Raw genomic sequence first — 13,225 nt, 5'->3', positions numbered from 1 at the left:
GAATGGAAGCTATTTTGAATAGGTAAACTTGGAAATATATCATCTTCTTGGTCAAATATTACCTTTTTATATTAAGCTAAATTTTGCTCAGTTTTTCTCCGTAGCTTCATAATCTACTTTGTTTTTATGCTGTTCATCACCCACTAAAATGTTAGCTCCTTGGGGATAGGGCTTGATTTTTTTCAACCCAAGAAACTAGAACATATTACATGATGTGCATGCAGAAGATTCCTCTGGGAATATATTTAAGAATGAATTATAATATCATAGAAAGTATACATGTTCAATTTGTTTGAAGTGATTTGACTGAGGTATACGTTTATCAGCAAGGTCTAAATTATTTCTGTAATTGTTTTTTTTTTTTTTTTTTTTGTGTGTGTGTGTGTGGTGTTACTGGAAGTTGAACTTTGCATCTATTGGGTAGGGACTCTTCTCTACTACGGAACTGCTTCCCCAAACCATTTCTTTCAGTCTTGGTCTTTGTATCATATATCATATGATTACTAGTTTTTCAGATGTGAAATGATAGCTCATCATGGTTTTATTTGCACTTTTTTCTTCTTTATAAAGTAATAGGAATTGATCTCAGGGGTGCTCTACCACTGAACTACCTTCCACCTCTTTTTATTTTGAGATGGCCTCACTAGTTGCCAAGGCTGGTTATGAACTTGTAATTCTCCTGCCTAAGCCTCCAAAGTTACTGGATTATAGGTGTACATCACCATGTCAGGCTTATTTCCACATGTTTTTGGTGAGTAGGGAGATTGTCTTTTTTATATGTTAATTGGATATTTGTGTTTGTTCTTTGAGTACTCATTGACAGTTTGCCTTTTTAAAATTGGGTGTTAGTCATTTTCCTATTGATACATTGGAGTTTTTTTGTTTTTTGAGAGAGAGAATTTTAATATTTATTTTTTTTTTAGTTTTCGGTGGACACAACATCTTTGTATGTGGTGCTGAGGATTGAACCTGGGCCGCACACATGCCAGGCAAGCGCGCTACTGCTTGAGCCACATCCCCAGGCCCTTCATCGAAGTTTTTTTCTTTCCTTTTTTTGGTACCAAGGATCCAGGGATTGAACCCAGAGGTGCTTAACCAATGAACCACAACCCTAGTCCTCCCCCACCCCCACCCCTCCCCCTTTTTAAAATTTGAGACAGGGTCTTACTAAACTGCTGAGGCTGACTTTGAATTTAGGATCTTTTGAATTTAGGATCTTCCTACCTCAGACTCCGGAGCTGCTGGAATTTGGCTCGGAGTTCTTAATGTATAACAAACTTTGTTATGTATGATATGTATATTGTACATAATTAGTTTGTGGACCTTGTCTTTTCAGTTACTGTGGAGTGTTAAAAGATGAAGAAAAAGTCTTATTGTGGTTGAATCTATTATGATATAGACTGTCGGGGGAGCAATGGGGAGAGAGATTGATTTAAGAAATCATTTCCTGCTTTGAGTTCTTAAAAGTATTTTTCAATATTGCCTTCTGGACCCCCCCCCCCATTTTTTGTTTGCATTTGTTTTTAAACCATGTGGAATTGATTTTTGAGTCTGGGATATGGGTCCAATATGAGTAATCACCTTTCAAATGCCATTTACTGTCTTCCTTCCCTGCTCTCCCCCCTGGTCTGTACTGATGTTGCTGTCATGAAACAGTCCTCAACATAGTGCATTTGTTACTGGGCCTTGTATTTTGTTCCATAGGTTGACTTGTCTCTATTCCAGGGTCATTCTTTTGTAACTATTACAGCTTTATTATTCATCTTTGTACTTATTATTGCAGTTCTGATGAACGTTAAACAAGTCCTTTCATTTTATTTTTCTTTAGGGATCTCTTGACTGTTCCAGGTCCTTTGTAATCTGCTTAAAAATTTGAGCCAGTTTATCATGTTCCACAAAAAATTCTTTTGATTAGAATTTTTTTTACTAAGAATTCCTATCTTTGTTTAGATTTAGTCATAGGCATTTTTAAAAATGCTATTGCAAATGGCCTGTTTTTTAAAATTGTAAAATGTGTGGGATATATATATACACACACATACAACATAAAACTTAACATTTTAATCCTTTTGAGCATGCAATTCAGGGACATTAAATATATTTACATTGTTGTACAACCATCACTACATATCTAGCTCCAGATAGTTCCACTTCTCCATCACCTATCTAAAACAAAAATCTGTAACCATTAAATAATAACTCCTAATCTCTGATAATCACTAATTTAATCACTAATTTACTTTCTTGGAATTTGATTAGGCAGAATTATAAATGATATTATTTAATAATAGTTTTTCTCTTTTAAAGTGAAATAATCATGTTTTCTTAATCGGTGCCTAGAACTGTTGCTTAATATTTAATTCTAGTAGTTTGGCTATGTGTGGGTTTTCTGCATAAACAGGCATATCACACATAAGTAAAAGACTTTATACTGTTAAACCTGCCCATTGAGTTTTAACTTTTAATTTAAGTTTTTTTTAAAAATTTGAAGTCCTTTGGTTCATTTGTAGATCTGCAGGCTGCCTCTTCAATCTTCTTTCTTTCAATGTATTAAGAATTGTTACTTGTTATCCAATTTTGGTATGAACTGTGACAATCTGAATCTGCTAGTTCTGTTAGTTCTTTCTGAGGTAGCTTTATTTATTCTGTTTTCTTGCTGAGTTAAAGCCTACTCATTCCTCAGAAGTTTATTCCTGCCAGATCTTGGTGGCAATACTAATAAAGATGGGCTTTAAATTCTTTTAGGTGGGGGCTGGGTACTGAGGATTAAACCCAAGGGCACTTTACCACTGAGCTACATCTTCAGCCCCCCCTTTTTTTTTTTTTTTTATTTTGAGACAAATTCTGACTAATTTGTCAGAATTTAGGCTGGTTTTGACGTCGGGAACTTCCTGCTTCAGCCTCTCAAGTTACTAGAATTATAGGAGTGTGCTACCACACCTGGCAACTTTAAATTCTTCACTCAGGTTTTTAAAAATGGTATAATTTGGCCTCTAAACTTGTAAGAGGACTGCTTTGTGATTAAAATTTTTAAGGTTTTTTTTGGTTGTTGTTGTTATCCCCCCCTGCCTATCCTTTATGTGGGAATGGGGGAGCTTCACTAAAGGAATTTTTGTAATTACCTTAGGAGGATTTCTCACCCATATATTGAGAGTATATTAAGGTCTCAGTTTTATGAGGAAACTTCTTATACATACCCACCTTTACCAGCTTTTAATCTTTGTTTCTTACTTACTCTTTGTCCTACAATGCTATGGAAATCTAAACTCATTTACTCAGCCATAAAGACAAATGAAATTGTCATTTGAAGGAAAACTGATGGAACTAGAGATCATTATGTTAAGTGAAATAAGTCAAACTCAGAAGGTCAAGGATTTTATGCTTTTTTTTTCATATGTGAAAGATAGAGAGGAAAAAGGAAAAGAAACATGAAAATCAAAAATTCCAAACAAGAAAGGAACTAAGAGGGTGAAGGTGTGTGTGTGGGACACGTTCAAGGGAGTGATGTTGACCAAATTATATTGTTATATTGTGTGCATGTATGAATATGTAACAACAAATCCTGTCATTATAAATGACTAGAAGACTCCAATAAAAAAAATGTGTGGAAAAAAATCTCAACTCAGATTTTTACCTGCTTTGGCAAATGCTCTTGGGCTGAAAGCTCTTTTTAATACTTTAGTTACCAGTTTCTCCTTACCTTGGTTTTTACTCTCTTGTTAACCTATCACGACATTTGAGGGACTTTCACATTTTATGGTTTTTTTTTTTTTTTTTTTTGGCCAGTGGGGGGATTATTGGGGATTGAACTCAGGGGCATTTGGTCACTGAGCCACATTCCCAGTCCTATTTTGTATTTTATTTAGAGACAGGTCTCCCTGAGTTGCTTAGTGACTCATTGTTGCTGAGGTTAGCTTTGAACTTGTGATCCTCCTGCCTCAGCCTTCCGATCTGCTGGGATTACAGGCGTGTCCACCACCATGCCAGACTTTTAAGTTATTTTTATTTGGAGTATAAATTTGCTATATACCATACTGCTGGAAATTCCCATGTCATTTTATTATGTTGTTTTTAGTCATTTGGAAGGGATACTTGGGGTAAAATTAATCTTAAACACTTATAAAAATGAAATGAAAAGTGACCTTTAATAACTGCTAATTAAGGATTTTTTTTTATAGGTGTCAGCTGTGATGCATGTTTAAAAGGCAATTTTCGAGGTCGCAGATACAAGTGTTTAATTTGCTACGATTACGATCTTTGTGCATCTTGTTATGAAAGTGGTGCAACAACAACAAGGCATACAACTGACCACCCAATGCAGTGCATATTAACAAGAGTAGATTTTGGTAAGTGTTTAAAAAAATTTTAATAAATGGTCATTTAGAATTTTATGTGTGCATGAAGAAGCAAAGGCAAAATGTTTTAAAACTATCTTTAATGGCAAATATGGTGACTAAAATGCATTAAAAATAAATTGTGCCATTGTATTCTAAGTATTTCTGTCTCTAAATCATAGTTTACTTTTTTGTGAAGCCATTTCAATAAATACATACCTGGCAAGGTATGAAATAGAAAAGTGCTTTAATAAAGAAGGAATAAAATCAAACTATTCTCAGCAGCAGCACAGAAGTACTAGTTCTTGGTCTAGTTATTAGAATGCAGATTATTTCTACAATTTATTAGGGGTCATTGTTCATCTATAAGAAAAACTATAATATTTCTGCTGTAATTTCTTACCTAGCCAAAACTTGTTATTAGTATTTTTTTTTTTTTTTTTGGTCATAGCCCTTCTTAATGGATATGAAGTAGTATCTCAAGTGCTTTTGATTTGCATTTCAAAGTTATGGAGACTGGCCTTAGACTTTGGATACTTCTGCCTCAGCCTCCTGAGTAGCTATAATTATAGGCACATACCACTTCCTGGCAGAATTTTTTGTATAGGGAGTTGAGGTAGAGGGTCAGCTTTATTCTTTTGCGTATCCAGTTCTTTTGGATATCTTGTTGCCCCCAGCATCATTAAAGAATCTGTTCTTTTTAAAGAATATATTCTTTTTAAAAAATATATATATACTTTTAATTTTTTTAATTTTTATGTGGTGCTGAGGATCGAACCCTGGGCCTTGCATTTGCAAGGCGAGTGCTTTACCGCTGAGCCATAACCCGAGCACCAAGAACCTATTCTTTAGCCAATGAATTGTCTTGGTACTTTTGTTCAAAGTAAATTGACCATTAATGAGGTTTATTTCTGTTTATTCAGTGTTTTCCATTGGTCTGTATGTTTGTTTATGCCAGGCCTACACTATCTTTACTTCTATAGTTTTAAAGTAAGTTTTGAAATTGTGTGTGGTTCTTCCAATTTTTATTCCTTTTTAGGATTATTTTGGTTATTCTTGGCTCTTGAGTTTTTGTGTGAATTTTAGGGTCAATTTGTCAGTTTTTGTAAAGAAACCACCAGGGATTTTGATGGAGATTGTATTTAATCTGTAGTTTAGTTTGGAGAGTCTTAATAATATTAATAACTATAATAATTAATAGTAATTAAATTGATGGCCAGTGAGCATAGATATCTTTTTTACTTATTTAGGTATATACTTTCTTTTGACAAAGTTTTATAGTTATCAGCATACATTTTGCACCTGCTTAATTGTATTCCAAAGTGTTTTTTTTTCTTTTCGTTTTTATAATTAAAAATTGTTTTATTTTGGAGTAGTTATTACAAATGTATAGAAAAGTAATTGATTTTTATATATAGATCTTGTATCCTACACTTTTGCTGAAATTCTGATAGTTTTTTTATTTGATTATTTAGGATTCTCTATAAACAAGGTCATGTCATCTACAGATATAGTTAGGTCATTTTACTTTTTCCTTTCATTTTCTCTGGTTAGATTCTCTAGTAAAATACTGAATAAAAGTGGCAAGAGTAAACACCCTTATCTTGGATCTTAGGGGGAATAAGTATCCAGTCTTTTACCAGTGATATAATTTTTTTTAATAAATTTATTCTAATTTGTTATACATGACAGCAGAATGCATTTCCATCCTAGTACAAATGTAGAGCATAATTTTTCATGTCTGTGGTTGTTCACAAAGTAGAGTCACACCATTTGTGTCTTTATATATGTACTTCAGGTACATGTATGAAGAATGAGATATCCATCTCATTCCACCATCTGGTTGTGGGTTTTTGATAGATATCCTTTATTGGGTGAGGAAATTCTGTTCTTTTTATATACATATTCTTTCTTTCTTTCTTCTCAACTGCCCCAAATTTGCCTGGTGAATCTTGTTATCATAATAAACTGTCTTATCTATCTATCTATCTCTCTCTCTCTCTCTCTCTCTCTCTCTCTCTCTCTCTCTCTCATATATATTTACATACACACACACACACACATATATATATATGTAAAATGATATATATATATTTAGAAAGTTTACAGCCCCTAAAGAATAAACAAATGTGTATCATGTAGTGAACACTTCCATTTTGTTCTTCTTATAAAAGTTATCTTATGCTATTCTCTTAAATATGGCCTGTTTAATGTTAAAGAAATATGTAGGGCACTGGGGATGTAGGTTAGTGGCAGAGCACTTGCATGAGGCCCTGGGTTCAGTTCTTTGTAGTGAAGTAGTACAGCATATTAAATATACTTTGATTTTCTTTTGTGCTACAAGTGGAGAAAAGTAGACTTATTTCCTAAGATAAACTAATGAGGCAAACAGATTATTCCCACAGACTCTGTCTGGGTAGTGTTTTTGTAACTTATTTGGGCAGAGTATATTGTGGTAGTACCCTATTCAAGTTCATATCCACAAAAATTGAATGCCTAGGATACTTTCGGCTCTAAGAATTTTATGTTCCTCAGACAAATAGTTGCATCTGATAGTTGTCTATTGATCATAGAGGTCTATTCTTTCCCTCTGAGTACTTGTATATAGAACATTTTCCTGAATCTTATCTTGATATTATCGTTGCCACAGAAGGTAGAGAGAGAAGGAAAAATTAATTACTTTTAAATTAGATACACATGTGGAATGATCACTTTCAAAATTATATGAAGAGGAGTTCATTAGCTTTTTTTCATTGTGACAAAATAACTGAGATTATCAATTTAAAAGGAGAAAAGATTTATTTTGACTCATAGTTTCAGAGGTTTCAGTCTGTGGATATTTGACCCTTTTGCTTTGGGCCTGTGTTGGCAGGAGCACATTATGGCAGGAACACATAGTGAAGGAGGCTAGTCTCCTCATGACAAGCTGGGAAGCAAAGAGAAAGAAAAAGGGGCTAAGGTCCCAAACCTCCCTTCAAGGGCACATCCTCAATGACCCATCCCGCTAGCACCACAGGCTGGTCAATGAGCCTTTATGCACATGGGCCTTAGGGGGATTTTCAAACTGTAGCAGGGAGAAAGTAGTTTGCTTTGTTTTCTTTGCCAGGTGTAGTAGGTTATCTAGGGAAAGAATTTTTGGGAAGAGTAGTCTTCTGCCCTGTGGGAATAAAAATGTTTGAAATGTAAACAAAGAGGGATTTAAGCACTCCATGGCAGAGTGAGGTGGATAATTCAGATGTGTTTTTTTCTTTATTGTAACATGGTTATTTTTTATATATTAAAAATCTATTAATAATTATATCTCAATTCTACTGTATTTTTCAGATTTGTACTATGGTGGGGAAGCTTTCTCTGTAGAGCAGCCACAGTCTTTTACTTGTCCCTATTGTGGAAAAATGGGCTACACAGAGACATCTCTTCAAGAACATGTTACTTCTGAACATGCAGAAACATCAACAGAAGTGGTATGTGAAGCAGTCTTTTGTCTAAAATGATATTGTGAAGAATGTTATTCCTAATATTGATAAAGTAAGGTCATTATCATCTATCTCTTACTTAGTATATTGATAGTGTTTATATTTATTAAAATTATCTTTTAACAGAAATTTTACAACTTGAGGAGGCTGCATTCATATGATATTTATTCATCTTAACCTTTAATTACTGTGTTGCTGACAGCATAGCATGAAGTCTTGGCCAAATTCAGAAGAGCTTTATTAAATGCTTTGTGAAAAGGTTGAACAGATCCCAGCCAACCTTCAGTGCATCTCTTTTTAAGTATTGTTCATATTACTACAAACTTCATTTTTCTTATATAAGGAACTCTTAACAGGATATTTAAAAATCTATGGTTGTATATTAAACAGTAATCCATTGTCCACTCATTGTAGTGGATCACTGACTTCTTTAGTTTTTTTATCAGATCAAATCTTGTTTGTTAAGCAAGAACTCTATGCAGTCCCTCAATTCTTCCTTCCTAATCTTTTTCAATAATGTAAAGTCAGAGACACAGAATAATACACAAAGTGTTACCTTAAAAGCCTTTTGGAGTTTATATCTATTTTTTAGTTGTCAATAGACATTTATTTTATTTATTTATATGCGGCACTGAGAATTGAACCCAGGGCCTCACACGTGCTAGGCAAGCACTTTACCACTGAGCCACAACCCCAGTTCCCTTTTGGAGTTTTTTTCAAGAAATAATGAATATACACAAAAGAGTCTCTCTCCCACCTCTTTACTATTGCCAATAAGAGGTAAATGAAGACTGTATATGGAACTATAGGTAATGAATTTGAGGAATTTTGGTACAAACAATTGCATATATATAAACTAATAAGCCTCTCCATGTACTTGGAACAAATAAAGTACCATTTCAAGGACATGCAGGTATTTGAACTCAGCCAGAGACCCTCTGGGTTTTAGGGTCTCTCCTTGACTCTGTTACAACTCTCTTATTTAGACTAAAACATTTACCTTTATTCTCATGGACACCACCAGGTAAGTGCTTAACATTGTCATAAACTTATAGTTTAAACAATTGGTGAATTTATTTTTATGGTCCTCAAGCCAGATTTTATTGTCTACAGGTCAGAAATGTTCTCATTTTGTACTTCGGGGAGCCTCAGAGCACTGTTATCACATTAATTACCTAGATACAGTAAGGCAAGAGGTGGGAGGAGCAGGAGGTTCCCTTTTTGTATTCTTAAGATAATTATAAGCCAATAGTTCCTAGTGTAGTACTTTCATTACCCCATTGGGTAGGACAACTACCTAGTTTTTCACATACAAAATTAGAGAATTAAGTGGAGATTTAAATCCTTTCCATGAAACCCGTCTAGGTGTCTATCAGCTGATGAAAGGATAAAGAAAATGTGGTTCATATACAAAATGGGATTTTGTTCATCCATAAAGAAGAATGAAGTTATATCATTTGCAGGAAAATGGATGGAACTTAAGATCATTATGCTAGGCTAAATAAGCCAAAATCAGAAAGCCAAGGGTAATGTTTTCTCTCATATGTGAAATTTAGAAAGGAGGAAAAAAAAAAAAGAAAAAAAAAGAAGAAGAAAGGTGTATGGGGGAAATCTCAAGGGAAAAGCAAAGGGAGACCCATAAAGTAGAGAAAAGGGACTAAGGGGAGGAAGGAGAAGAAGGAAAGAGAAATACTAGGCAACAATATTTACTAAATTTTATCATTATATTGTGTGCCTGTACAAATATGTAGCAACATATTAATTGTAGTGTACCAACAAAATCCCTTCCATGGGTGAAAAACAGATTATTTATTTTTATAAATCAAAAATTAATACCCAGCAACTTTGCCGGTTCTTTTTCCTGAAAACAAATATTCAAAAATTAATTTATATTTCAATGTATCTGATACACACTTTGAAAATTAAATACCCACCATTTACAAATGGTTTTGTGTTCAGTTATTCACCTTCACTGAGTTTCTAAGCTTTTGGTACATAGCTTAAACAGTCACCATTCTAATTTTTCATATTGGTTTTATGAAATACGTAAAGGATTTCTTTCTCCTCATTCACCCTTAGCCTTGGCTTGAGTACTACTTACCTTTGTAACGACCCATACCATACCTCTTCATTTTAAAGTAAAAAATGGCAAGCAGACAGGATCTTTGATATAAAGTTACATGTTTTTGTTTTGCTTCTTTGAATCTGTGGGTCATATCCTAATGCCAGAATTGGCATTTCAGCAAGAGTAGTATTCAAGTATGGTTCAGTGGCTAGTGTCCATTCTGAAGAATTGGTGCCCATGACACACATACCTTTCTGTACATGTACAAAACCTGTTAATGGTTCTAACATGCCAGCTTGGGCAACTTAGCAGACTCTGTCTCAATAATTTAAGAAAAAAGGGTAGAACTGTCCTGGTACTATGTAACAGTATTTACTAAATTATATCTTTATATATATTGTGTGTATGTACAAATATGTAGCAAGTGAGGAAAAATAGAGTTAATCACATTGTTTGTGAACAATTATATTCACATAGCAACTTGTTATGTTTTTATTTCCTTCTTTTATAAAAAAATTTATAGCTACTATTTAAAAGATGTAACTGTGTTTTATTTAAAAGATCTTTACATATATCATCCAGTTCACCTTCATAATAACCTTCATTAAAGAATTAATGCCATTTTTTTCTTTTTTACATTTTGAATGTTTATATTAGATTACATTAGGATTTAAGATGTTTTATGATAAAAGCAGAAAATGACAATCAAGAAGTATTCCAAAGAAAAACTAAATGACAAGTGAAATGAATATTGGTGCACTAAAGGACTTATAGAATTAGGATTATATTAATTTTTTTAAATTAGTTTTTAGTTGTAGATGGACACAATATCTTTATTTATTTGTTTTTATGTGGTACTGAAATTTGAACCCAGTGCCTCACATGCGAGGGAAGTACTCTACCACTGAGGTTCAGCTCCAGCCCAGGATTGTATTAAAATTTTATCAACTTATAAATAGAGTGAATTTTTAAACAGAAAATGTTGAAAACACAAACTATAAAAAATAAAAGTAATGAAAATATCCTGTGATTTCTCTAGGCAGGGGCAAATATTAAAATCTTGATACTTATTCCAGGCATCAATCATACTATATATTAAGATAATCTTAAGTTTTATGTGTAAATTTGGGCTAATATTTCACATTATTTCTTTTCTGCTTATTTTCTGTCTTTAAAAGCTGATTGAGAAATAATTTTAAATGGCTGTATAATTCTTGATTAAGTTACCTTAATTTACTTCAAAGAATATAGTGGGGTTCATTGTAACATATTCATACAAATGCATAAAATTATTTGATCAGCTTCAATTCCCAGCACCTCTCCTTTTTCTAACTCCGCCCCACTGCCCCCGAACCCCCCTTCTCAATTCTACTGGTCTCCCTTGTGTTTTCCTGAATTTCCTTTAAATTTTTTTTTTCTCTCTCTAGCTTCCACATATGAGAGTGAACATATAACTCATGACTTTGAATCTGGCATATTTTGCTTGACACGATATTTTCCGATTTCATCCATTTTCCTGCAAATGACATAATTTTGTTCTTTATGGCTAAATAAATCTCCATTATGTATATAAATATAAACCATAGTTTCTTTATTCATTAATCTGTTGACAATAGCTAGGCTGGTTTTATAACTTGGCTGTTGTAAATTGTGTTGATATAAGCATGGTGTACATATGTCACTCTCGTATGCTGACTTTAATTCTTTTGGAAAAATACCAGCAGTGGTATATCTGGGCCATACAGTGGTTCTATTCCTTAGGCTTTGAGGAGACTCTATAACTGATTGCCTTAGTGGTTATACTCATTTTAGAGTTCCACCAACAGTGTATAATGTACCTTTTCCCCATGTCCTCACCAGCATTTAGTATTCCTTGTATTCTTGCTGATTGTCATTCTAACTAGAGTGAGATGAAATCTCAGTGATATCTTGATTTGCATTTCCCTAAATGCTAAAGATGTTGAACATTTTTTTGTGTGTATTTCTTGGCTATCTGTATTTCTTTTTAAAATTAATTTTTTATTTTATTCTTTTTAGGTATGACAGTATATTTTGAAATATTATACATATATGGAATATAACTTATTCTAATTAGGATCCCATTCTTGTGGTTGTAACTCTGTAGTATAATTTGAAATTTGTTATTGTGATGCATCCAGCATTGCTTTTATTGCTCAGAATTGCTTTGGCTATTTTGGGTCTTTTCTTCTTCCATATTAGGGAATATTAGGGAATTTTTTTTCTAGTTCTGTGAAGAATGTTATTAGTATTTGATGGATATAGCATTGAATCTGTAGATTGCTTTTTATTTTATTTTTTTTTAAATTTTTTTTTTAGTTGTTAATGGACCTATAATTTATATGTGGTGCTGAGAATTGAACCTAGTGCTTCACTCTGGCTGGGCAAGCGCTCTACAACTGAGCCTGGGCTCCATCCCCCATTTTTTTTTTTTTTTTTGGCACTGGGAATTGAACCCAGGGCCTTGTGCTTGCAAGGCAAGCACTCTACCAACTGAGCTATATCCCCAACCCCTTCTTTTTTTAAATGTTGTGCTGAGGATTGAACCCTGTGCCCAGCATGTGCTAGGCAAGCGCTCTATCACTGAGCCACAACCCCAGCCCGCTGATTGCTTTTGATAATATGGCCATTTTAACAATATTAATTCTGCCTAGCCATGAACATGGAAGGTCTTTTTATCCTCTAGTATCTTTTATTTTTGTCTTCAATATTGTGAAATTTTTATTCTAAAGGTCTTTCACCTCTTTGGTTAGATTTATTCCTAGGTTGTATTTTTTTGGGGGGTAGGGGGGTTGCTGTTGTAAATGAAATTGTTTTCCAGATTTCTTTGGTGGATTAATTATTGGTGCATAGAAAAGCTATTGGTTTTTGTATGTTGATTTTGAATCCTACTACTTGGTGGAATTTGCTTCTCAGCTCTAGAAATCTTCAGGTGAAGTTTTCTGGACTTCATGTGTTACAATTATATATAAATGTCAAAGTGTCCCCCTTTACTCCACACTGTTTTTCTAGTTGTGGTAAATCAAACATTTTTATTTGCATTATGGAGCTCAAGAGTGACTCATAGCTGTGTGTGGTGGCATGCATTTGTAATCCCAGTGATTTGGGAGGCTGAAAGAGGATTATAAGTTGACACCAGCCTGGACAACTTAGCAAGACTCCTGAATCACATTGTTTGGGTGGGCAATTATATTCACATGACAACTTGCTATGTTTCCTTTTCTGTTTCTCTTAACATTTTTTTTCAAATGCCTAATTCACTGTCTTGATTTTGTTCCCTTACTACCTTTGTTGGTCCTCTAGACCCCTAATTTGCACCTCCTTGTAGGACT

General features: G+C 33.7%; 1 protein-coding gene across 1 annotated transcript in view; it reads left to right on the top strand.

Annotated features, from left to right (window-relative positions):
* Kcmf1 (potassium channel modulatory factor 1) overlaps positions 1-13,225 on the top strand; it is a 76,601-nt gene that overhangs the window by 38,553 nt on the left and 24,823 nt on the right. Inside the window, exons 2-3 of the mRNA XM_078028931.1 lie at positions 4,179-4,346; positions 7,659-7,798. Of these exons, the coding sequence (XP_077885057.1) occupies positions 4,179-4,346; positions 7,659-7,798 (308 nt within the window). The remainder of the gene's footprint in view (positions 1-4,178; positions 4,347-7,658; positions 7,799-13,225) is intronic.

Source organism: Ictidomys tridecemlineatus, chromosome 12 (assembly GCF_052094955.1).
Source record: "Ictidomys tridecemlineatus isolate mIctTri1 chromosome 12, mIctTri1.hap1, whole genome shotgun sequence".
Taxonomy (NCBI): domain Eukaryota; kingdom Metazoa; phylum Chordata; class Mammalia; order Rodentia; family Sciuridae; genus Ictidomys; species Ictidomys tridecemlineatus.
The sequence above is the reverse complement of the archived record's forward strand: the minus strand, read 5'-3'. Positions and strand labels throughout refer to the sequence as shown.